The 26,929-nt window shown below is 45.8% G+C and overlaps 1 protein-coding gene across 5 annotated transcripts in view; it reads right to left on the reverse strand.

Annotated features, from left to right (window-relative positions):
• The window catches only part of cpeb3 (cytoplasmic polyadenylation element binding protein 3), a 42,371-nt gene that overhangs the window by 3,162 nt on the left and 12,280 nt on the right, over positions 1–26,929 (reverse strand). For 4 of the 5 annotated variants that reach the window (XM_036546266.1, XM_036546268.1, XM_036546269.1 and 1 more), the window contains exons 4-10: positions 18,162–18,218; positions 13,980–14,003; positions 10,231–10,398; positions 9,162–9,251; positions 2,021–2,139; positions 1,020–1,134; positions 729–910 (exon numbers count right to left, since the gene is read on the reverse strand). In XM_036546266.1, the coding sequence (XP_036402159.1) occupies positions 729–910; positions 1,020–1,134; positions 2,021–2,139; positions 9,162–9,251; positions 10,231–10,398; positions 13,980–14,003; positions 18,162–18,218 (755 nt within the window). The remainder of the gene's footprint in view (positions 1–728; positions 911–1,019; positions 1,135–2,020; positions 2,140–9,161; positions 9,252–10,230; positions 10,399–13,979; positions 14,004–18,161; positions 18,219–26,929) is intronic. The other variant, XM_036546267.1, reaches the window with a different exon arrangement.

Below are 26,929 nucleotides of genomic sequence, written 5' to 3' on the forward strand. Positions count from 1 at the left end.
TAATTATCATACCAGAGTCTACAACTCAAAATGTCTGTCAAGATTCCAGGCACACAGAGCCATGAATGCACAGGCTGTAAATCTATCTACTATAACGAAATGTAAGCCATGGCAGAAGAGAGCTGTCTGAAAAGCAACTGCTGCCATTCCTCTACTGTCCACTGCAGTTTACACCACCGTGGCCTACAGTCACCTTTCAACCTCCAAATGAGCATAATCAGAGAACAGGAAAAGACTCCTCGTTCATAACCCCCTGACTGATGTTCTCTGAAAGACAGGCCAACGTTATGGGGGCCTGAACTTTGGAGAAATTATATTTTTTGGATTCTTGCACAAAATTACAAGTTCACCGGTCAAGGATATTAATGAAATGAAGACTGAAAAAAAATATATTTCCTGAACTTAATAATGCAGAGCTAATATGTCTTCATGTCCCTCCCAAAAGCCTTCTTTTCCAGGATATTTGATATCCTATGCCAAAATTCATCTGAAATGAAACCGCACCATGCAAATCTGGGAGAATGAAGCTGTATCATCTAAAGCACACATACAAGCAATGGCGCACACACACACACACACACACACACACACACACACACACACACACACACACACACACACACACGCGCATGCACTCACGCACACGCACAGACAAAAATGACAGCCGAGCTGGTCCTCCCTCAGCTTAAAGATGTCACTTCCCCACTCCTCCCAACTTACGCACTCACCCGTTTGTCGATGTCATTGTGCTGCAGCTGGACGAATCTGGCGCTAATGGCGGCAATGTAGCTCTGCTGATTGGAGAAGGCCACACGCCCCGCCCCCTTGGGATACTTGAGCTCAGGGTCAGTGTCGATGCCGGCGTAGCAGACCCCCCCATACAGACGGTCCATGATCATAGCCAGTTCCACTGTGGAGGGGGCGTTGGTGCAAATGTCAGTGTCCACAGTATATTCTCTCTGACCAGGCAAAAACCTAAAAAAACCTAAAATGCAATCCCCCCTCACCGCCTCCCTCACCTGCACGAAGGGGCCGCGGGACCCCACCCACAAAGATGGTCTTCCGTGGGTCTAGGGGCTGGGAGCCATCCATCACAAAGTCACTGTCACTTAGATTCCAGGGACGAATCTGAACCTGAGAGGTGAGAGCATGAAAGAGATGAGAGCGCGCACACACACACACGCGCCTGCACGCGCACACACACACACACATCTAAACCACACATTTACCTTGTCAGGCACACACACACACACACACACACACACATACACACACAAGTGTGCACATACAGACATGATCTCATAAACTCTCACATACACACACGTAAGATTTTATACACAGCCGGTTCCTGCTGTCAGCTTTAAAGAGTCCAGAGACTCCATTGTTACAGAGTAGAGTGAAGCCTCTGTATAAAAAGGTAATATAATTTGTGTTGCAGTTATATTTTGAAAGAAGAGACTTTAGACTAATTAAAAAGGCCAGAAGGGTTAAACCCCATTAGAAGTTCCTCTGCACCTGCATAGCGCATGTGATTATTGAATCAAGCCTGCTGTGCACTAAAGGAGATCTGTGTTTGCAAGGGGGGGCAAGAGTGCAGGGAAGTGGCACAGAGGAAGTGGCACCTGAGGTCACTGTTTGCTCAGAACACCCAGGGTGCATTAGGGCTGGCAGCAGGAAGTGTCAGCTTAATTAAAGACTCGTTAACGCAGCTTGCTACTGCTTCTGCTCATGCCACCGGAGAGGGAGAGCGCTGCTCTCTGTCAGTGAGGGCCAGAGGCTCCGACACAGGAAGCACAGGATGGAGGGGGGAGAGAGAGAGAGAGAGAGAGAGAGAGAGAGAGAGAGAGAGAGAGAGAGAGAGAGAGAGAGATAGAGAGGGAGAGAGAGAGGAGGAAACAAGGAGAGAGAAGATTATGGTCAGATGTGTCTCAGTGGAAAACACCTCTACTGCTGACCAATTTGTCCTTGACTAACGGCCTGAACAGACAGACAAGCCTGGCAGTGGTGCTGTGAAACTCACCGGTTTGTCCTTGATGGTGGGGCTGGACACACACAGGTAGAGCTTGCCATCCTCCTCGATGCATGCATCGATTAGGGCCTGTACAGATGTCTCCTCCTGGAACAGCAGGAAGGCATACCCTGCAAAAGAAGAGGAGTTACTGAGATCGGTGTACACTGTGTCACATTTCCTGCTCGGATTACAACTCTTCTGCCAGCAAATGCACAGTTGTGCTTGGGTATGCAAAGAGAGAGTTTAAAAAAAAAAATTAATTAACAACCAATTATTCACTTCAATGAGGAAAAGGATGTCAAAATGTAAGACATTTTGTCCCATCAGTCACAACAGTGACTGCGTGTGCAGTGAGGTCGTCTCCCTCTTGCCTGATGCTGCTGTGTTTATCAGATGAACAAGGCCGCAGGTCCCGTTCCTTTTAAAGGGAATCTCAGCGGCGGTTGGGCCGCTGTCTGCCTCTCTGAGGGAACCGCCCGGATTCCCACAGGCAGCGCTCTGGAGAGACCCGGCCTGCCCGTAGCGAGTGACACTTCACGGGCTGTTGACTCTCAAAGGGCGGCAACCCACTGATGCCAGCCCAAATGAGGACAGGCACTGTCCCAGAGCAGGACTCGCCTCTTTCTCCCAACACCAGCGTATGCGCAGAGCGACCAGAACTTTCTCTGGACACTGCCTTCTACAAGCCCTCCCCAGCACAGACCACCTCCACAGCCCTCACCCCTTACAGGTCCACACGCATCACTCTCACCCTAACAGCACACAGCCTTGGTGTTTGTGTATGGAACAGCACCTGACTGCTTTGTCAGAGTGTAGACACCACCCATCTTTGACAGAATCTGAAGGTCAAGAAATGATATCATCAGGTGAGCATGAGTGAATGTTATTGCACAAGGAAATGCAACAGAGGAGGGTAAGATCCTGGTTGCGTTCCAAAGTCCATCCTTAAATCCTCAAACCCTTGAAGGTTACAATAAGTTACATTATTGTCATTTGGCATATGCTCTCATGCCCTTATGTATCTAATAAAATGGCGTGGATGGTTGCACAAACAGGATACCACTAGCCACACATGAACAGGCTTCAGTGCTAAACATAGTGTAGAAATCACAAATGTGTGCCTAGATTAACATATATGATGGCTCAAATAAGGCAACAAAATAAGGGACCGTAGAAACAAAATCTCAGAAACCACCGTGACCATCCCACAAACCATCATAAACAACCGCAGCAGACCAGCCTCTCAAGCAAACGTCGGAATCATTCAGGGTTACCCTGATTGTTTTCAATTCTGTGTTTGTGAGTGAGACAGTGATAGACACGGAGCAGAATTATACAGCATGCACAGCTGTACTGGGTTACTGAACTGTGATGTCAACAGGTAACACTACAGCTGTACTTTGTTAACTCAGGGGATTTGTTCCAAAGAATGAGAACATGGATTTAAAAAAATATATGTATTTCCATGCATTTATGCAGTCTTACAAAATTTAAGTATTTATTTTATATATATAGAGAGTGGACCAGGGCCAGACTCCTCCTGCTGGACAAATGAGCACAGCTGAGATTCTTTTAAAATGCCTGCTTTTTCCTCTCATAGAGCCTCACTCTGTAAGGAGCAAAGGTCCAGTATAATCACACTTACTGCAGATCTGCCCTCTGTCCCTAGATCATTTTCAGAACAAAACTCCAAAACCCCATTGATTTTGTTGTGATGCCTTTGGTAAAAATTGGGACAGACAGTCAGTGGCTTTGACTATGAGCATAGTAACAAACCAGTTTTCTACAGAGTAGTGCTAAATGGGGCATTGATATATTAATATGCATCCAAATTACCATCTCAAAAACTACAAATCCCAAATGTGCTGTGAGCCGCTCGCTAGTCATGGCAGCTGACTGATGATTTTGAAGGGCTCACTTTTCACGACCCCTTCGCCTCTCATTCGTGAGGGCCCTGGAATGAGAGCGAGAGCCTTCACTGGGGGCCTTAAAGGTGGACTTTGGAACCAGCCCCATGCTAATATCTGTGTCCCCTGTAGGCCTTGCTCCATCCTGACCCCATTCTGTCCCCTATGCCAGGCTCCTCCCATAATTCTTCACTGGCGGGGCAGACCACTTTTAAAGGTCAGCTCCCTTTGGAAGTTGCGAACTTTGACCTTTTACTCAATCAGAGCCGTGACAGCACTGCACCAGCAGGGTCGGCTTTTCACCTCAACCTTGGAAAACAAACTGCTCTCTCCCTCAACACCTGTGACATCGGCCTCCGCACACTGGGTACTGCTCATTAAAAGACATTATCCAGTTATACAGCAGCTGTCTCCCTGGGATTTGAACCTGTGACCTGTTGGTTCCAGGCATGGTACAGTACTCACCGTCTCACACCATTCAAAACTTCTGAATGTGGGTCATGTACGGTCTGAAACATCTGTCCTACCTCAGCTCTATAAAACTCGTTTAGGTCCAGTTGCATTGTGGGTAGAAAACATTGTCAGACATCAAAGCACGGCAGCACATGATATCAGCAACTGTGCCAGTGGCTTCCAGAGTGAGATGATCAGACTCCTGCGTCATCTACGATTAGACAAAGGTGCTGGTGATCGTCAATCTGAAAGTTCTACTTCCTGCTTGGAGCTGCTGCAAATGCCATCAGGGTCTCCATTCCAAACCCCACAGCACAAGAAGTGGATCCCATTAGCTGAGGGGGGAGCAAACTAAGAGGTTTCCTGACAGCATGATCCAAACATAGAGCTGTTCACCGAGCATGATGAAAGCACACTGCCCTGAGATAGATAAGGCACAGTATCACACAGTGAGCAGCAATGTAGGAAACAAACAAACACACCACAGGAAAATAAGACAAATATAGTCCTGCCTGTTTACTCGAGTGAGGCTTTCAGCAGCCCAGAGACAAAGCCCCTGCAGTCCACTCAGACAAACTGCTCTTCCGGACGCTAATAACCTGGCTCCAACACAAACTGTCATGCTATCATGTCGGAACACGCCAAGGCTCTGCCTCTGTCTGGTGTCTCTGTCGGGTAACAACATGTCCCAGAATGCACCAGGCCACACCATCAGGTGTCTTTCTTCTACATAGCAAAGGGATAGAATTGTGGTCTACTATACATTCAATATATAACGTATATACACATATATTTGCTTTAATCCTATATTTGTGCAGCTGTTTTCTGAACATTTTGATTTATAGTTGGAAAATAAAACTTAATTCCAAACAAACAATTTGGTTTATGACAGCGTTTTCAGAAACGCCTGGTGTCATAAAAGCAGAGACTGCCTGTACATCTGCATGCACACTTTTAACCATATATGGGTAATATTGCGGTTTATGGAAGGAACTTGTTCCAGGCTAAACATAAGGCTAACAAAAATTACTAGAAAAGCAGCATAACCTGTAGCCATGTTTCCTTCACAATTCTGCCATTCAAAACAACACTGCTTGTCTCAGCAGGGCAGCTAATCCAGGGTCATTTTTCAGTGACCTATGGGAACATGACTACAGCATCTCTTCTCACTCCAGAAATGGACTTCATTACCCACAATCCCCAGTCAAACACAAGGGAATACATGTGACCCTCCCTATTCACAGTTTCACATATTTGTGCCAAGCAGGACTCCCTGTTCCCAGGCTATAGAGATCTGTGCCAGCACCTAATGTCTTAAACATATTTTATATCGTACATATTTATTGCACGTGGGTGGAAAACTGGCAGTGCAGGCACATGGTACAGCTCTTTTTTGTTGTGGGCTACCAAACTGATGTTCTAAAACCCAGGTGACTACTAGAGCTATGGTGTGTGTGTGTGTGTGTGTGTGTGTGTGTGTGTGTGTGTGTGTGTGTGTGTGTGTGTGTGTTATAGATTTTTCACAAAAGGCAAGGATCACTGTACACTATAAAATGATAATTCAGAAAATGCCCTCAAACTCTTGCAGAAAACATAAATACGGGTGCTTCCTTTAAAAACAGGGAGACACTGGCAACTTGATACGCTTGTTTTCTGCTCCTGTTAGTCAGTGCGATGGTGCTGCCAGCTCTCCGCTGCAGAGAAATCTGCATCTCTGTACTTCCATGGGATGGCGTGGTGGAGGCAGACAGCCGAGGAGGCCGTGCGAGAACGGGCCAGGAACATTGTGTTCCTTCCTGCTGCAGAGGGAGAGGTCATGATTCAGGACGGACACAGCGTACAGCTGCGCAGACCGCGTCGTAATGCGCCTGTCGGCCAGCCGTCGGCTCCCGGGGTTACGCAGTGCGGAGGCTCGGCCCAGCGCACAGGCTGACACAGAGCGAGGGCCGAGCACTCACTCAGAGCGCAGAGCACAGAGCACAGAACACAGAGTGCAAATTCTGTCGAGTGAGCTTAATCTCTGACTGCGCTGAGGGTAAGCATAACTCAGAAGGCTAGCCCTTCTGATATTTAGTGTTTTATCTCAGTGCTGTATTAAAATGGCTACATTCGTTGTCCTCCTGTCATTTTAGGTCTGCAATTTCTGGCCGTCCTCATGAATAAAAGGAATGTGAATTGCCCGATAGGGGCGAAGCGCTTAAACAATCCAAACAGAGCTGCGCGGAGCGGCTGTGCGCTCCTCTCCAGATTTACTGCGCTCTGTGGGGGCGTGAAACACACCTGGAGACCGGGACGGAACAACATGAGAGCTTTCCGAGCAGGGATAATTCAAAAGCACATCATTTACTGAGGACAAGGGGGACAGGAGTGCGTTCTGGGATTTCGCGAAGGGGCTGGCTCAAGTCAGCGTTCCGGCGCCTCTAACGCAGGCGTCCTCTTTAGTCCTACACCCTGCCACCTCGCCCCCCCTTTCCCCCTTGCTCCCCCTTTGCTTCGGTCCACAGCAGGAGGACAGGAAAATGCAGACACAGCGCCCACCCAAATGCTATAATTATGCCCCTGAAACTAAATCAATGCTGCAGCAACTGCAGTGAAAATACCCTTTTAAAAACCTTTGATGAGGAAAAGAGGACAAGCATCTGCTTTTATAAAAGAAAGATTATCAATGAGTGCAGCAAAATTTAGGGAATACCAGCATCCTCACCGCATTCAAACCAAGATGCTTTTAGGAGACTAGCCGGGTCACGATCATTGAAACGAGAAACTATAATCGGGACCTTGTCAGTAATGACTTTCCTATGAGAACACAGAGAATGTATGAGAGCATAGAATTCCCTCCAACTTCTCTGTGACACGTTCCACAATAAAAGCAGAGTTGAGTCACACAGGGAGTAACCATAATGCTGTTTCGCTTGCTGTTAAAGAGATGAACCTTGGGTAGTCATCCTGTCCAGATGGAGGTGCACTTGTGCATAGGGCTGCTTCGCTCCACAGAAACGGATATCAGCTGCGACCCTGTGAGATTTCCCAGCATGGATATGCTGCCTAAAAGCCAGACTGCAAGTCCCACAGGGTCCTACTCCACTGGACAAAAACAGAGCACCCGGAGCTTGCTGGCAACACCTGAGCTGCTCATAACAAGCCAGTGGTGGGCAAGAGGTCCCTTTTTTCAGCAGTGACACCACCCCAAACCATTCTGAGTCCTAAAATAGACCTACACTCAGGCTGGGTCGCAGAAAACAAGTCCCAGCCTACAGAGTGAGGCCCATCTACACATGCACAAACCAACAGCATAAGAAACCTCAAAACCAAAAAGGCTTTTATCATCATAGTGTAGACTGCTCCACAGAATCCCATTGGCTAACAGGGCTATCAGGGCTATCAGGGCTAACATGTGATCCAGCGAGAAATCAATTCCACATCTACAGGGGATATATGTGCACACGCACACACACACACACTTTCAAAACATCTCTGTAGTGTTCCCCGCACAGGTCAGACAAAAAGAATCTGCATAACGTTCTTTCAGAGAAGGAGGCACAATTGTGAGGTGTAGAAAAAGGATTAAAATTAACTGTATTTAACTGTATTCACGTAGTGGTGTCAAACAACTTGCGATATCATTTACAGCTAGGAAATTGCAATTCTACCCTGGCAAAGCCCTAATTAGAGTAAGTGTGTGGCCCTAGGGTAGCGCAGCACATGTGTGTGATTACGGTCAGCGCAACGCAACCCGTGCTGTGGATTCCACACCGGGGTGACGCCTGCCGCAGACGTGTGGAGAGCTGGGTGACTCACTCCTGTCAATGGATGCCACAGCTTTTTCATCTGAGGCTGGGATGAGTGAGAGAGAGAGATCTGTTTAAATTATATAATAATATAAAAAAAACCTGTCCCGGTTTCGCAGCTTCACCAGATGCAGCGCATTACCATCTGCGCAAAGAATTCCAGCCATTTCCAGCCGTGTTTTAATAGCTTCCCTAATATGACACGCAGCACTGCCGTTCCGAAGCAGACCAAAATGACTCAGGTGCTGGATCGGGCCCTCGGGCTGTGATCACTGGTCCAAATTAAACTTCCCCTGGAAAACTGGGGAGGGCTGGAGGCGGGCCAGCGGCCCGGACGGGCCAGGCATTCAGAGGAGTCTGAAAGGCGACCCCGCTCCTCGCCACGCTCTCCGGAGCAGTCCGTCAGAGAGAATCCCTGCGACCTGTGAGTGCCGCAGGTGTTTACAGCGAGCAGCACATCAGCAGGACCTGCACGCATACAAACAACACACTTCTACAGGAGTCTGCGGCAGCTACGTTACACTAAAATCACATGGACGCACCACCTTCCCCTTTAGAACTTAGCACATGGCTGATAGCTGCCGTTCATCACTGGTGCTTTATCAGCTGTACATGTCACCAGAGTGCTGATTTGCTTTTACCCCGCCAACGCCCAGCGTGGTGATGTCAGCATTACACACCGGTCTTGGAGGTTCTCTGGAGCTCAGCTACACACCCCCAACCAACAATGCACACCTCTACCATTAATCCACACGTTAAAAAGGATTAGTCCATGTGACATACTTTAGAAAGATGCATGCATAGGCACACACATACACAAAAAATATACAAACACACACACACACACACACACACACAAATGCACACACATGCAAGTGAAGAATGGGGGGTGTGCAGTGCACTGTGACCGGTGGAGGTTTGTTCCTGTTTGTGCAGGCTGCTGGGTAAACAGTCTGGCCGGAGGGCACTGAAAGGGCTCCTTATTCTGGCGGGTCGTTTTACCTTTGGGTGGAAAGTAGGACTTGCTCTCTGCCTTGTGGGGCCAGTCCACCACCAGGTGTCCGTAGCGACGGAAGCTGTTGGTGATCTCATCTGTGGGTAGAAACGGAGAGGGGGGGGGGGGGGGGTGTTATTCATGGGAACAGTAAACTCACTGTTTAGGACTCACAGAAGGCTGACCAGAAACAAAACACAGAACTGTACCCAGCTCACTTTTATTATGAGAAAACAGTAACATTGTTGTGTTCTCAATGCATCTGTGGCAGGATAAAATTATGGCTCCACATGCCACATGCCTGTGTAAAAAGAAAAGTCTTAACTCATGAGAATATATGAAATCATAATGGTGAAACAGGCCCTTCAGCCCATCTTGTAATTTTGCCTGCATCTATAATAATGAAAAGATCCTTGTATTTAGAGCAATCTTGTTTTTACAGTGCAAAAAAGGATAAGATCCCAGCCAAATGTGGGCTGTCTGGATTTGAGCAAAGCTTCCATCATTACAATATTCACCGTTCAGTTTTCAAAATTACTACATCTGCTGCACAGCTCCCAATAGTCTCATATCCACTGTGCACTCTCCAATATTATGATATCCACTGTACAAGCTTCCAAAATGATCATATCCACTGCGCAGTTTTCAATAGTATCTACTGTGCAGTTCCCAATAGTATCATATCCACTGTGCAGTTTCCATTAGTTTCATACGCAGTGTACAGCTTGTGAAATTAGGTACTATTACAGATTCCTGGCATTGTGTTGCTTTTCCCCCTCAGCAAAGAAACTGCAGAGGAAACAGCATCATATATCAACCACTGATCAATCGCTGACTGTTGGAAATGGATCCAGGACATGTACGCCACCTGCTGGTGGTCTGAAACACAGTCAGTCCTGCTTTTTCTGTCAGAGTGTAGAAAACCCTTCTACAGTCAAATTCCTGCAAACGAAACCCTGAAACCAGATGTACATACCACACATCGAGCTTTAGCAATACCATGTTGGTCAAATTCCTAGAGGAAACTAATTCAAAAAACAGGCTGAAAAAAAGAGAAAATGAACAGGTGTTCTGTACCTTCATCAATGTCAGGGGGCAGCCCACCCACGAAAACCTTCCTGGAGTAGCGCTCGATCCTCTCACCGTTCTGACAGCGCGTAGGTGAACCCATACCAGGGGTCAGAGACTGGTCGCCATGCCCGTCGTCCAGGAAGCCGTCCTCAAAAGGAAAGAGGGAAGAGCGGCCTGGACAGAGAAAGAGAGAGAGAGAGACAGAAAAAGGGGGAAAGAGAGGGATAACAGGGAGTGAAAGGAAGTGGAATGGAGCGGAGGGGGAAGGGGGGGTAAGGAAGGGAGGGAGAGGAGAGGAGGAGGAAGAGGGCAGGATGGGAATATTAGTGAAAACATGATCATGAAAACAGGACAAAGACGCGATTCAACGCTGAGACAAACAAGCCCGTACAAGGTTTTTCTTTGGGCAGAAGCGATGAGCGCCATCCGTTCACAGATGGACACACACAAGAAGCTCATTTTCTCGACATTCTGCGCATTCCTTCCTCGCCTTCCCTATTACTGTCCACTCTGAAATCCTCTGCGCACCGAGAGGTTGGGTGGGTGGGAGTGGGGAGGGGGGGGAAGCGAGGAAGTAACTGAAAACACATGGCCCCTCTCAGCCTTTTTTCACAGAGCATCTCATCTTGGGCCTCAGAGCGCCTCGGAGCTGCACTAACTACAGGGGCAGGCCGTGGGCGGGGAAGACACGGCGGTCGGTCTAAAGATCCGGACCATGCGTGCGGTGAGGGGAGAGGGGGGTTAAACTGACTGGGCTGGGAGAGGGCGGGGTTTTACCCCGGCCAGATGGACGGCAGCTAAACACTTCCTGGGTGTGGCGGCGTGTGACCGGGCCATTCTGTGCACACAATGCTGGAATGCTAAGCAGCTTAGGACTTTCATCCACTGATTCCATTATGGGGGAGCGGGGTGAACATGAAGGAAAGATGTCAGCAAGGTGCTGCCCTACTCTGGAAAGCAGAAACCAACACTGGTGTGGAGCCCAAAAAAATCCCAGCTGAGTAAAGACTTAGCGCACACAGTTCTCAATGTTAATATTGACATTCTAAACACAGAGTAAATAGCTCTCTCTGTTTTTCTTTCTGTCATCCAAGAGCTCTTGCTGTCTTTTTTCTTCTAAATTAAGTTTGTCTTCTCTCACAAAGTTTGAAGTATATTTGTCAAGACCGAATATTAATGTGTAAATCAAAAAAAAAAAAAAAAGTGGAACCGATTTCAAGTGCCACCTCCTGGGTAATATGAAATAAACATGGAAAGAATGAACGCTTGTCTAATTTCTTCATCAATACACATGGGCCAAAACATCCCTATTCATATTTCCAAAAGTACAATATCTGTCAAATTCAATGGGTGAAAACTGGAGCCTTGGTCTCTTTGGTTGGTTTAGAGGTTCTCTTTTACAACATTCATAATTTAGCTTACACAGAGAGGTGCTTTGACATAATGGAGGTTGGATCTTGAAGCAGTAACAAAAAAAACCCACAGTTGTGCATCCAGGTTTTACTGAACTTAAGAGTGCTCTTCATTTCCATGGCCTGTTGACAACATAACTTCCCTTTAATAAAAAAATGCCATCCCATTTCTCACTCTGGGAATTGTAATCTGTAAGATGAACAATAAAACAATCCATCAAGAGTGTGCATATGTGGTTGTATCCAGGCACATTTTTAGGAGGAGGGGCAGGAACAGAAACAGAGTGGACAATCTCTCCATAAAGACATCAGAAGCCTTCTTTAATGAAGTCCAAAAGGGAACAGAGAGGGAAACTTGCACAATGGACTGTCCAAGGCTGGATTTAGCAGATCATTTTGCATCAGAATCAGTCATCTGTAGTCAACAGGTCTCAAAGTGCATGCATGGCTTGTTACAATAGTGCATAAATGTTGAGATAAAAATGACCACGCTTATGCCCACTCAAGTATGAGGGACAAAACAAAAATGGAAACAATTATTTCCCAAAAAGTTATTTTGTGTTTTATTATTTTTTAAATCATAATTCACCCTTCTTGGAGCTGGTCTTTGGATGGTGCACCTTGACTTATATAATGACACATTATGAATGGATGCATAGTGTAGTGGTCTACTGGTCTTATCCATCAAGGATAAGAAAGCGCTTTACACTAACTGGGAAACTGACCTCATCCACCACCAATGTGCCATATGGCAGCCATTTTGTGTCACAATGCTCACCACACTTTTGCTAAGTCTGCGAGGCCAGCTCTATGTGTCAAGGGGATGGTTACACAGTAAGGTTAGAAAAGCTAGACTTTAGCTTAGCCAGGGTAATCAGTTTCAGAACCACTGTTTTTTGTCAATGACCAGAGTGAGTCAGGACTTCACTTTAATGCTTCATCCAAAGGACCACACCTCCTAGAGTGCAGTGTTCCCTTCACCACATAGGAGTACTTCACAGCAATTATCCAATGCAAAAAAGACAGCATTCTCACAAAGGAGTGATGATGTTGCCACAACAAGGCGACCGTGTTGAGGCAAGGTCACAGAAAGCTTGTAGGAATATTACAGACATCGCTGCCTTCCGTGAGGAATTAGTTCAACACTCCAAATCAGCAAAGATCGTTTCCACATTAACCATCCCTGCCACTTACTGCCTTTATTACAGAGTCAATGTGCTTCTACATTTGGGTTAAGGAGTTAAAAAGAAACAGTGACCCTTATTTGCTTGGTAAATATTTATGACAGAGGGGAATATGAGTCTTCTTTTGACAATAACCTTGACTTTGCTAGAGAAGGCACAACCTTCTCACAACAAATACATTTTTGATAAGTAGGGTGGCAGAAGAACCTACGCTTAAAAGTGGAAGATTTTGTGAAACACATAACCTTTATTTCCAGGGTTATCTTCATTTCAGTGTGACGTACCGTAATTTGCAGGATCAGCAATATGTCACTGCAGTATGTGGCATAGTGGCAAGGGAACTGAACTCTTTACTAGTGATGGGAAAGTGAGAATTCATGGACTACATAGTAGATGGAACATGTGCTGTCAGTCACTGACTTGTGTGTAACCAGGATGATGTGGGGCACTATTTTATGCAAGATATTTCACTTGAGTAGCTTCAGGAAATATCCATTAGCATTTATAATATATACAATGCAAGATAAGGATAATTAAGTCTGTGAGGCAAATGAATAGCATAACGTTACAGTAATCCTGTGAAAGATTCAAGGTGGCTTTATTTGCTCCATAGACTGGAGCTGACAGGAGATGGGTCAGGCAGCCTTTGGAGATGCCTGCGTTTGACAACTGGGCAATTGATATTGATCTGTGTGCCACCAATATGGACAAACTGGTTTTGTTTCATCTTCCACCATCTTTTATGTGGTATTCCACATCTCCCCTGTATAGCAGATTGACTCAGAATAATGCGAGAGTGAAAAGGTTGAAAATGCAAGCTGATTTTTTTTTAAAGAATTTTTTTTTTCATGAAGCGGCAAAAGTCCAAGCTACAGGTTAGAGAACACAGTGCCTTTTCCAAACTCCCCCACCCATCCAACCCCCACAAAAAAAGATTAAATGCAGTGTAAAACCAAACTGAAAACAAAACCAAAAAAAAGATAAAAAGGAAATGAAGACAAATTAAGCGGTATTTCATCCAATCACAACACAGGTGAAGCCGGCTATGGTCTGACATCACTGAAATGCGCATGTCTCATTTCTTTGAGGGCTGCAGATTGTGCCATCCCCAAGCAAATCTCCGCAATCAGAGACACAGAGAATAAAGGTTACACATTACCTCTTCTGCGCCCATAGCTCCTGGCTGCTTGTCAACAGAGGGAGACAGAGAGGGAGAGAGAGGGAGAGAGAGACAGAGCGGTGGGTTTATGGGCGGTGGGCCTAAACAGACACAGCAACAAAGTGAAACATTATATACAGCCATTCAAACAGCACCCGTGGAAGCTTCTCTCGTTCTCTCCCTCCGTTCTGTTCTTTCTGGATCGTGCACTGGCTGCCCGTCTCTTAGTGTCATCGTAAGAAAGTCATTTCGGGTTGGGTGGATGTGTGTTTGTGCGCGCGTGTGCGTGTGAGCCTTGATCACATTCCAGCCTGGTCACCTTTGCAGGGATGTCATGGTGGCGTGGTGATATCATAGGGGCATAAGGGTGGTACAGTGCCAAGAAACTGTGCTTGTAACACAAAGGTTGCTGATTCAGTTCCCTGATGGTGTTGTCTCCTCGGGCAATGTACTTCACTTGTATTGCCTCAGGAAATTTCAAGCTGTATAAATGGGTACGGTAAAAATTTGAAGCTACACAAGTCACTCTCAACAAAAAACCTCAGCTAAGTGACTGTAATGTAAAGCACGTCATACTTTGTCCTCTCCACACTCCTACAGTATGGTGAGACTGTCTAAAATGCTTTACTGACAAAGGTGAGGCCCAGAAAACGTTCCCCTGCTCATCTGGTGCACAGAACTCCCTCACACAGACTCTGCTGTATTATGCCACACCTCTCTGAGCAGAGGAGAAACCATGTTATACCTGCGTATTTGATTAAGGGTAACAATAATCCTAATTTGGCAATAGTATAAGACAGTAACTATCAATTATTCATTCATTTTGAGAAGACAAAAGGTGCTTTTCAAAGGCACTTCAGACACTACCTCACAGCCAAGCAATCCACTGTCCAAAATTCAATATGGCTGCTGTTACAGGCTACCCATTGTGGCTCTCTGCACTTGATGGACAGACTGTCTCATCAATCTCTTCTTTTCTCATTAAAGCTGTTTCTCTGGGCCCTTACTCCGTAGTGCGGGGAGGGAGGGGGAGATAGAAGGAGAAGGAGAGAAAGAGAGAGGGGACAGAGAGGAAAAAGTGAGTGAGAAAGGGGAAATCTGGCAGGGGTGGAGGGGAGAAGGAGAAGAGCTCCTAGCAACCCCAGGAGGAATGCCAATCTCCCAGGCCAGCCTTTACTCTTGCGAAACTGTCGGTGGGTTGCTCCAACGGAGCAAGACAAAATAAGAAACACCTCTCTGTCCAGCTCCAAAGTTCAAGTGCATAAGCAAGGATGTGTTAAACAAAGTGGTCTGCTACAGAGGAAGAGCCAGAAATTTCAGGTGGGGGGGGGGGGGGGGTGTCTCTCTGCAAAAAACCTGGAAAGATCATTTGTACAAAAAAGCACCCTGGTTAAGCACTCACTTTTGAATCAGACATACAAAGATGCCCCTACTTTAGATTCAGATTTAGTGTGTAGTACATCCTCTTGAGATTTGAACCCAAGACCACTATCCCACGCTGCTGCCACAGCAGGAGACAGCAGAGGGAAAAAAAAAAAATCCTGAAAGAGCTCAAAACTTGTACTTCATCTCAATACAGGAAATAAAGTGAGATGAACCGTGATAATGTCCTTTCAAGCTTTAAAATCCCTGTCTAAATACATTCGAAAATACCTGCATCAAACTTGCGCAAAGCACATTAAGTTCAATAAACTCAGATGCAGATTTGAGTCCGAGTTCAGTTTACCGGTGTTAAAGATACAGAATTAATCTGTGCACTTCAAAAAAAAAAAAACAACCTGGGCGTGTATAGGCCTCCCAGGGGAAAACAGCATTCTTAGAGATCTAACCAATGTGAAACTAAAAACAGTATCTTGCCTCAAGTTGAGAAGCTGTGACAGCAATAAAGGAGTCACTTAGCGCCTGTCATGTTGAAGTCTCCTTCCTGTACTAAGCACACCATGCTGAGAGGTTTTGTGGAGCGTACAGCCTACACTCGAAAACGCCTCACTGCTATTTAAAGCACTCTGCTGCCTTACACGCCTGCCATGCATTGTGTGGGACAAGCGAACAAACTCTTCTAACCCTGCGAGTGTCACTGAAAAAGGAAAAAATGTACCGGGTTTAGATGGACACAGGAAGTCAAGCAGGTTCCTCCCGTCAATGACGAGACAGCACTCTCAAAACCAAGACACAATTTATACGAGTTTCCTGATGCTCTGCTCCTACTGGTCTGGGGAGCTGATGGACCCCTGAGCAAACCCTAAAATGCTGTGGGGACACAGGGCAGGCCCTCTTCCTCCCTTCCACTGTTTTCTTCCCTTCAACCTTGCTCCTTTTAACTCACTTTCTTTCCATCTACTATTCTATCTCTCTCCCATTCTGTCTCCTTATCCTTCTCTTGGCCATGATGCTTTGGCACCACGGGGGTTAAAATTTCCCCACCCTCTCTCCCATTCCCAACCACCTCTGTGAAACCAAGGGCCCCGGCGCCCTCTCAGTCCAACCTCAAACATCGCCCTCGAGATGTGTGGATCTCGTTCGTCACCATAGAGACCAGACTTCTTCCACCGAGGATATTGTTAGGAGCCTCCGTGACCTCCTCGCCCCAAATTACAGCCCAGAGAAAACACACGCTGAGCCGGGAAACTGCTCCACATCGCAATTTTACCATTAAAGAACCTTACAGAACTAAAGACGAGAGATTCAGGCTCCAAACATGGCCCACAAGAGGATCGCTGCAGGTTAGAAAAGCATGGAAATATTGCCTCAGGCTTTCAGAAAGGTTTGGAAGGGGTTTTAGAGTTATATTTCGCTTGACCAAAAGGTTTGTGGGGGACTTGTGGTGTCAGAGACCTGAGAGATCTAACCCTGACATCTCATGCGGTCGAGTTCTTTCAGGACTTCCCTGTCTGGGACTGACAGGATTCTGGGCATCAAAGCATGTGCCCTCCAAATGAGACACCAGTCCATCATGGGCCTATTGCCCACAATCAATCTCTATTATACTAAGCGTCAAACTAAGTGTTATGCCTAAGTCAGTGAACGCAGAGTCCAAACCAAACCTATTAGAGATAGGAAACCCTAAACCTCATGTATCCTGATGAGGGACTCTGCCTACCACAAGGAAACAGAGATCCTTCCGATTCAAAATGCAGAGACGGCACAGAGACGAATCTGCTTGTCCAAGATAGGATCAACAGTAACAGTCCTAAAAAGGCACTTAAGCATCAGACTTTGTATCGGGAGGCCTGCTGCGACTGAAACGAGCCAGCCTCTGTTCTGCCTTGCTCTTCTCTGCAGGGTGCTGAGATCCCTGGGCAGCCCCTCCACAGCCTGAGCCAAATGAGAAACATTACACATAGAGGGGGAAAAGCGACATTTAGGTCTTGTTTACGCACACCCATTTGCTTTGAAGGAAACTTCAGCTGGCCTTATCTTCAAAGTCTGGGGAATATGTGAACAAATGCTCAGATGCAGAAGGTGGTTTACACTTCGATCACAAAGTGCTAACCCCCACCATACTCTCCGCAACGGATTGGGGGCCATTTTTCTCAAACCGAGAGAAAGCACAAGCTCTGCATCGCTTTGCACTGATTGCAGCGTAGAAGACAAAGACACTACACGTGTTCCATTTCACTCTATTTTTTTCCATCACTGAGGGCAGCAAAATACGTTAAAAAATATTGTAATGCACATGGGGCTGCAGATAAATAGACGGCTATACAATGTAGCTAGGTAACTGTATCTAGCACTCCCTGGGCTACTTTCTTTTTGTTCACCTTCTGGATTCTGACTTCATGGACGTCATGCATCCCCTATGGCATAAATGATGTACAAGGAAGATATGTCATGGAAACTCGCTGTTATTAAAATTCAACTTTGGTTGTGTTTTGTACACAGGAACCACCTGAAGTAAAAAAGAAAAAATCATAACATCTGAAGGGGATATAGAAAGCAATTTTCAATTGTATTTGTGCGCACGCCCTTAAACAACAGGCAGGCTTCACACACCCACAAGTGCTAGCGCAAGACCTCGTCACACCAGTGACCACACAATTATTGCCTCAGCATGAACAAATGACATGAACACTTACCTGTCACCTACTGAACAACAAACTTCACTACCACAAGAAAACGATGAACAAGGAAATGCCATACTTTAAGACACACAAATACATCCTTTCAAAGAGCAATACTCACTGTTCAGGGCCAGTATGTGATCTGCTCCTGGGTGGTGAAAATTCAGGCCCATCCGTCCTGTGGAAAGACGTTAGCACACTCATTAGAATCTGAAATATTTCAGATGTTTTATTAAATTCAGTCATTAATCGAATGCTTTGCAGTATAGATACTAGGACACCCTTATCTTACTGGTTAATGGAAAGTTTAAACAAAAACAGACAGAGAGAAGAATCCTGGCTGTGCTTCCATGCTGTGGGCGGAACACGATCAGAATGCAAACAGCTCTACAAGACTACATTGTTCTGGAGATAAGGCATGTGAGCTTCTCTGTGCTGTCCCGCAGTGGATGTGTCTGACATTCACTCTACCAGAGAAGGAATTTCCTGGTATTGTGTGTGCACATACACACACATACACAGACACGCAAACAGACAGACACACACACTCGCACGCACACATGCAGCCACACATGCTCATTTGTGCTAGTCATCTCCACCAGGACAAATAGGAAGTGACAGAACAGTGCTGGATATGGCGTGAGACATTTTCTGTGTTTACTCAGTCAGAACCACAAATTGCCATCTGACTTTCACAGTGCAATCATGGGAAAATGGCTCGGCAATCGAAGCGGTTCATTTTTGTGCCTCCCCCCATTGGGCAACAGGTGCTGCCTGCAGACACTAGAGGCTTCAGACTATCTGTCAGAAGAGGCAACCTCCTCCCAACGATCATGTCCACAAATTCCTCTAGCTACACAGCAGTCTCCACAAATTCAGTCAGGGTTACTGTTTGCTATGTAACATCAAAATCACTTTGAGCAAGACTTGTGTCTGTGCTCTTCCCCAATCAGTTGACCGAGGCACTCTCATGTGAACAATCAGCAGGTCTGTCCAGTCTAGGATGGGGGTATGACCCAGCAAAGAGGCTGAAACAGAAGGCTGCTCACATAGAAACTGACTGAAAACTTGAATGATTAGGCTCATTAAAAATCATCAAAGTAACCACACTAGTCAGGACCAAATTAGCAGCGCTGTTCAAATTTGAATGGTAATCTTTATCCAAAAACTGGTGTGTGTTTCTTCACAATTATTATGTATTCCCCGTTTTGTGTGTGTTTGGGGTTGAATGTTCAGACCAATATAGTGATTCTATATAAGCGAATATAGTGATATATCAGATAGAGATAATTTGGCTTTCTGTCTCAGGACCGGACCGGGTTTAAGGAATTATGACAGAACATACACCACAGAAAATCTTTTTTTTTGTATATTCAGATTTGTGTATCACACAGTGTAACAATGTATTGGCCTTGCAGAATTTGCCTTAACTGTCTGTGTTCAAACATATTCACTCATCTCCCTTTTATGCTTTCTTTTGAACATCACACATTTTGGTGCTTATTTGGATCATGTGATCCACCTACATTATATCAAGTTGGCTGAAGGCAATTCCAGCAATCAGCTACTCACACAATCACTCACACAACCTTGTTTTCTTCATGTGGCCAATCTGTCCAGATTACCATTCACTTTAAACCAGTTGACAGGCCATTGTGTCAATCAAACATGACTGGTGCCTTCAGTCAGAGTGGGTACAGACATTGAATTCAGCAGCTATTTAACCATTCCTAATAATAAATCCTTCATGTCTAGCAGGGAATTGCAGAATAACTGCTCAACAAATGATTTGGTGCAAAAAATACACATATTCTGGCTGATTCTATGAGGTGCCTTTGAGGTCTTCACAGAGAGTGTGATGAGGCACAAATCTGAGAGCGCAGCTTGCGCTGGTGCCTCTATATATAGCATTTAATGTGAGAAACAGAGCGTCTGTGTTGTAAGAGTGGTGCAAGGCAAACAAGGGGAGGTGTCAAAATTTCAACACTCAGCTGCAGTTGATCGCAGGGGTTTCAGCGAGAGCACCAGCCTGCAGTCGCCTGCAGCAGTGTCGAAACTGGAAAACGAGAATCTAATAAAAGTAGCAACCCCCCCCCTCCCCCAAAAAAGCCCCCCCGTGCCAAAGGAGAGCCAGCTGCTGCTTCCAGATAAACAGATGAGAGCAGATGTGTTTTTCTCGTCGCCCTCCACCGGTCGTAGCTCAAAATATGTGTGCATGCACACACTTGCAGGCACGTGCATGCGCGCGCATAATTTATTCGCCTTTCCATCGGCTGCGATTTCCAATCCGGCGGCTGGTTTTGCAATCCCAAACAGGTCGGGGGGAAATTCCATCAGAGAGCCAGCATTGTGCCATGCTTGGATGACTGCATTACAGTCATTACCTTGAGCAACGTCAACACGCCTGCACCAAAAGGCACCCCGCTGCAGAAAGGATGCAGTTTTACAAGTTGGTCATTTCCTTTCACTCTTAAATGGTGATTGCCTTTTTTTTCCCCCTGCAACAGAGGGACCTGCGGGCTCTAACATCGATATAGCCCTGCACCTGAGGCCCTAAGAAACAGGTGAGGTTAGAAGGCATGACACGGACATGCTGTGAATAACTACCGCTGTGGCCAAGATTCTCAGTAATTCCTGCTGCTTGCGATATGGCGAACGATGCCTCTCCTGCAGGTCTCAGACTGACTCACTCTGCAGCTGTAGCCCAAATCCGCACCCCCTCCATCACACCAGACATAACGCTCAGCTTCACACTGGACAGGCCAAGTGAGCGTACGGCTGTGTGTGTACAAGTGCATATGTACATGTGCATGTGTGTTGAGGGCGTTTTTGTATGTATGCATGTATGTGTGTGTGCGTACGTGCGTACGTATGTGGAAACATGAAGGCTTGAACACACGGATCAAAAACATCTATGATAGCTGTAGCTGAATCATATGTTACAAGTGGAATATTGATAAAAACATAATCTTACATTTCTTGATCACATTGATGTATCACTATCATGATGAAAAACCCCAAAACATCTGCAGGTCTACGTCACACTGAATAATAATGAAAATCTGATGCCTGGTGTCTCTTGAGCTTGGATTTCTTCAGTTCAAGAATCTGAATTTTACTTTCGTATCAGAAGAACAATCCACACAGAGAAACAGACACTTGTGTTTTTAAAAGTGGGTACAAATAGTAATTTAAAAAACTGAGGATCCACACTCAAAAAGAGAAAGAGGATAGAGTGTAGAGTATACAAGTATATATAACATACTCGGTACGTTATAGTGTAAATTTGTTTTATATTCATTTGAATGCAGAATACAAGACTGGTGACTTGGCGTCTACCAATGAAAAACCTATTTCATACTTATTTAATGATTGTTAACAACAATTCAGGTTATTCAAGACCTTATACTTATTCTACTGTGGGTGTTTGTTCTCCTGCTCTCTCCCTTTGTACACAAACTCCAGGTCTGTCTCTTTGAACTCCCCAAGTTCCATGGCACTCTCTCAATGATCATGGCAGCTGTGTAACCAAGGGACACCCCCCCCACCCCCACCCCACCAAAAAACCCTAACTCCCCCCCACCAAATCCCGAAAATAGCACTGGGCATGTGCCATCTGCTGCTCCGCTTCCTCAGAAGGGGCGATGCAGCCGCAGGGTGACGCGGGTGACATTTCCTCTCTGAGCTTCTCCCGAATATTTTGTGCGTCTGCGTATGCGACCAGGAATAAATCGAACCCATTTCCTTGTGAAGAGCAAGTGCTATCCGCAGCAGATCTTATTACAGCAAAGTGATCACGGAAAGGCCAGAACAGGGCTATACTCTTTCATCCATCCACCTTAGTGAACTGGTTTAAACCGGACCCTCGCTCAAACCCAGTTTCGTGGGGTGTCCCATGCGCAAAAGGTGGGAGGAAGTGGTCTTCATGTTAAAGGGCGGCAGTTTCGTTTTCCATGTCAACAGAGAGCGAGTTGAAGAGCCCCCCCACCTCCCCCTAAATACACAGAATTCCAGGCTGTGAAACAGCAGCTTCACACCTGCCGTTTTCCCCAGCTCTCCCGGAGCCTGTTTCTGCCCTCTGTTCCACATTAAAGAGCTCAGCAATTCTGTTTTGGGAAAAACTTAATCTGCCATTTGCAATGGACCCTGTGGCTGAGGGCCGAGTGGAAAACTTATCCCACTGGAAAGGGGAAAAAAAGCTTTAGGAGTCAGGGCCTCAGTCCAGTCCTACTACACCTCTGTCTCTGGTTTAATAAACCCAAACTCCAAACAATGGAGACATCAGCAGTTAGCTCCTTGAACAGACATGGGTTAGAAAGAAACACAATGCTTCACTTTCCAGAACTTGTGCGTTTCCTAATTCAAGTGAAAGGTCACTACTGCAAATTAATTAAAAAACAAGATCAACTTAATCCACACCGAGACTTGTGAGAAACAGAAACACAGTGTAGGAGTAGAGCTCACCAAGATACTGCTTCAAGGTGAGAGAGGGCAACGGCCACTTTCCATTGCAGATGGCGACACGAAAACGATGCAAAAAGACATTATTTCACTCTCAGGAGTATTTGAATATAACACCACAAGCTCAAAAATAAAAAAAAAAAGGTTTCACTCTGCCGCTCTAAATGACACTGTTCAAATTACAGCTGAGATTAAATCTAAACGCTATGTTGCTTGTCCCTGTTTTGAGTAACACTTACACTTAATCATAAGTTTGGCAGTCATGAAAATTAATGACAAATAGTGTGGGAAACAAAAAAAAAAACAATAATTCAAGAGAAAACTCATTACTCAAAGTTAACAAAAATGTGCCACAGCAGATCAACTGACAGACAGACAGACAAATGTGAAAGCCATTCTAATGACAGTAATTGTGCTAGGAAAGCTTACAGCACACTGTAGATCATGCTGACCCTGGGCTGGAAATCTTTCAATTTTGAATCAACACCCCCCACCCCCCGACTCTGCTGCTTCACTTCCTTGGTCATCTCAGAGGGACACCACCAGCTGGGCTGGGTGTGCACTTTGTGATTAGTGTGAAGGGGGTCAAAGTTCATATGTAATCTAGCTCTGAATTTCCAAAGCTCTGAAAAGCCTGGGAGCCTGAGAGATGGCGACAAGGCCGCCCTCTCTCTACTGCCTTTAACCTCAGCTCAGAGCTACAGACACTCCATTCTACTGCCCTTAAACTCAGCTCAGAGCTAAAGACAGTTCATTCTACTGCGTCTAACCCTATTCAGACTCTATTCTACTGCCCTTAACCCTATTCTGAACTAAGGACAGTCTGTTCTTTGAGCAGTTGTTTACAGCTCCATATGGCAGGTGGCATGTTGTGTTGTGATGTTCTGCGCATATTCGACTTTATGTCAGAGCGCTAGGCTGTTATCCTCCGCTCCTCAGCAGATGTATCACACAGAGCTAAAGAAAGGGGCATATTCTGCCTTTTGTTCTGAATGACAGGTGAACTCTGCAAGTAGAAAGGAGGCCAAGAAACTGCTCCTTCCACAACTGACATACATGCCTGACGCCTTGCATGTGAGCGAAGCAAACTGTTCAAAAGGTGAGAAACCATTCACCCCAGCGTGGGCACGCGTACACGCGTACACACACACACACACACACACACACACACACACACACACACACACACAGCAACCTGTTCAAACAACATATGTTCATACAATGAAAATGACAGCAGCAGTAGCAGAATGTGTCTGGCAGCAGTAGTCACAGGTCTGTAGCATGTGGTAAGCAATGTAAGAATTGTGCAAATAGGTGAGAGCAGCTTATGGCGGCCATGTTATTATCATTATTATTATTATCATCATTATTATTATTGCTATTATTATTTCACCATTCGGTCCCTCAATAATTCTCTTCATTTATTTGGTCGCTCATTCTCATTAATTCACTGATTACTTTTGTTTTGTTCACTTGCAGAAAACACCTCTCCAAAGGAGACTCAAAGGTCATTCATGTGACAGACAGACCTCTGTGTTTCGCATGTGGAAAGCCCAGGCACCAGTGAGGCCTGACCCCCTGACTCCACTAGGGTTGGGTATCGGTTGAATTTTATCGATTCCGATTCTGCTTATCAATTCCGATTCTGATTCTGCTTATCGCAAGACATCAAACACTGTACAGTCTTTCACATTGAGGCCGTGCTGCCTTAAATGTTTGGTCAGATTTGATGTGCAAACTGACTTGCAGCTAATTAGCTTCCCACATGCATTGCACTTTGCCTTGTCATCGTTTTCTTTTCTAAAGCGAAGCCACACTTTTGACCGTTTTCCGCGGTCCATCTTTCACACTGTTGTGACGTTAGCCATGCATGCTAGCTCGTATTTAACCCTTTCGCACGTAACTTACTTTAATGCTATGTAGCGCGCGTATTACGTTACATGGTTCATTATGTTTTCATCAGCGTTATTAAGCTTCTCATAGTTTTCAGTTAGCATTTGCTACATTTGTCACATTAAATTGCCGTTTCCTCAAAGCTAAAATTAGCTAGAACTTTTCCAATCTAGTGTTCTAATCACACCGGTTTTAGCATACGCACTAAACGACTAATCACCCCGGTGTGACCGTATGTGCAAAAGGGCTAAACAAATGGACACGCTGTTGCATTGATGTGTGACGTAGTCACGTAGACAGGTCCTGGCAGATAGCTACGCATGTCCTTGCAGATATGTAGCCTTTGTTTGCAATAACAAAGGGCTTATTGCATTTTTTTTTTTTTATGGGTACCCGGTACTTGGCATTTTGGATTTGGTTCTAATTTGGAACCAAGTTTCGGCTCCCAACCCTTGACTCCACACAGCTGCCCTGAGAATGGCTCAGGAGAAATGTGGGATTATGGGAAGGGGCAGCACTGCAATCAGCTCAATGTTGCTTTGGAGTCTTTCCCCACTTGCCAAACAGACATGGGTGGAAAAAAAAGCCCTGTCCTTATGTTCGGTTGGACTGTGACCCTTCATCTGACCCCAGGAAGAGGGACCTCACGGAGAAGAAAGCGAGAGAGAGCTGGCTGCTTCCTGAGGTACCGCCTGCCCTTCGTTCTTCAAACACATATGAGGAGCCTTTCAGAGGCAGAGCCAGCTGGGCCTGCTTAATGTTGAGGCCCGTTGAAGCAGTTTCTCCCTGCAAGGCGACCATCAGAATTGGACCCCACTATGACTACTACTGTGCATGACTACTACTAGTCCACACAAGCGCAGAAGCACAAACTGACCAAACACAGCCACGCAAATCAAAAGTACACATGTCAAAAAGCCACATTAATCAAAGCTAAAGTGTCCAAAATGGACATCTGACCAAAAAAATGAGAGCGCACACACAGATTGGCAAGTCATGCACACTACCTTGGCAGGAATAGATTTTCTACATCAAAAATTGAGGAATACTTCTCTGGCCTGGACAGGAAGAGAGACAGTATTGTTCCAGAGGCACAGGAAGCCAAAGAAAAAAGCCAGAGAAAGGCTACACAGAACACATGATGCCTGACTTAGTTTTTCAAAGTGTTGCAATACTTTGCAATACTGAAAACATAAAACAGAATAAAAAAACTGAATTGAAATCCACACATGGGCTTGTCTCAAATACTGGATGAATTAGATTAGATTTCATCAGTGACTAAATGATGTGAGTGACCAGAGGCTATAGCAGCAGTTCCCTAAGACACAGAGGAAATCTGATGGTGTGTGTGTGTGTGTGTGTGTGTGTGTGTGTGTGTACGCATGCCAGAGAGATAGAGCATACGTGCCTTTATATGTGTGTGCTTATGTCAGAGTGGTATTGAGCTGGAGCAGTAGTAATAGCATAATGACTAAACTTACAGGGCTCCAGTTGAAACAGCAGGCTGTCAGACCCTTTGTGGTCGTGACATGAGGAGGGGGGGGGGGGTGGTGGTGGTGGAAAGGGGTCTAATTCTCCACACGTGAGCTCAGCTGACCCAGTTTAGGGCCTCGATGCGTTCCAGCGCCTGAAACTAAAAGGGACCGTTTGTTCAAGACGCTCTCCCCTTCAAAACAGAATGTAAACTCCCCATGCATTCCGCTGAGACCGGATTAATGAGCATTCAGGGGTAGATCACAAGAATACCCCCAACCCCTCACTAACCCCCCCCCCCATGTCCTTTATCTGCTTTCCACCCTCCAATGGCTGAATCCTGTTCAAACAGTGGCTCAAAGGGAAAAAAAAAAGAGCTGTAGGTTCACTCCGCCTCTCTAGCAGGGGCTGACACATTGTAGCTCCCCTATCTGCACATCTCCCAAAACTAAATCAGGCCCCACCACAAACACAGCCTTCCATTTCTCTCAGCCCGCATAACAGCAGCAGCGCGATCAGACTAACCTGTTTTCTCTGACACAAAAGTGACAAACGCCTGTGAAAATATTCGGGCCTTCCTGAAAACAAGCTCTGGGAGACTCTGCATGTGGTGACATTTCGGTGACAGTGATTTTGGTCTACATTTCAATGGCTCTCAGATAAGCATCACGTGCTGACAAAGTGTTCTCACTCCTGCCACGGGATTAGTTGGATTACTTTATGACTTTATTGTATTGGATGTGAATATTCATGAGATGATGTCACAGGGAAATATTACAGGGAAATAAAATGCAAACAACAGCACAGCACCAGTTTGTCAGCCGCTCTATTATTTCTACGCACATCAAGTCTGTTGCAGCCTCGCAGCCGACCCACACATCCAGCACTGCAGTTGCGGGGATCCAGGGCTGGACTCAGGGCTGGTCCAAGCATTTTTATGTGTCTCCTGCTCTTGCTCGACCTGGACTGTTTATACAGATTCCGAATAAACGCAGAGAGAAGGAATGCGAGACATCCAGGCATGAATCACCCACCCCCTTGGCAAGGTGATTTATGGCCAGG

This window comes from Megalops cyprinoides, chromosome 15, assembly GCF_013368585.1.
Source record: "Megalops cyprinoides isolate fMegCyp1 chromosome 15, fMegCyp1.pri, whole genome shotgun sequence".
NCBI lineage: Eukaryota > Metazoa > Chordata > Actinopteri > Elopiformes > Megalopidae > Megalops > Megalops cyprinoides.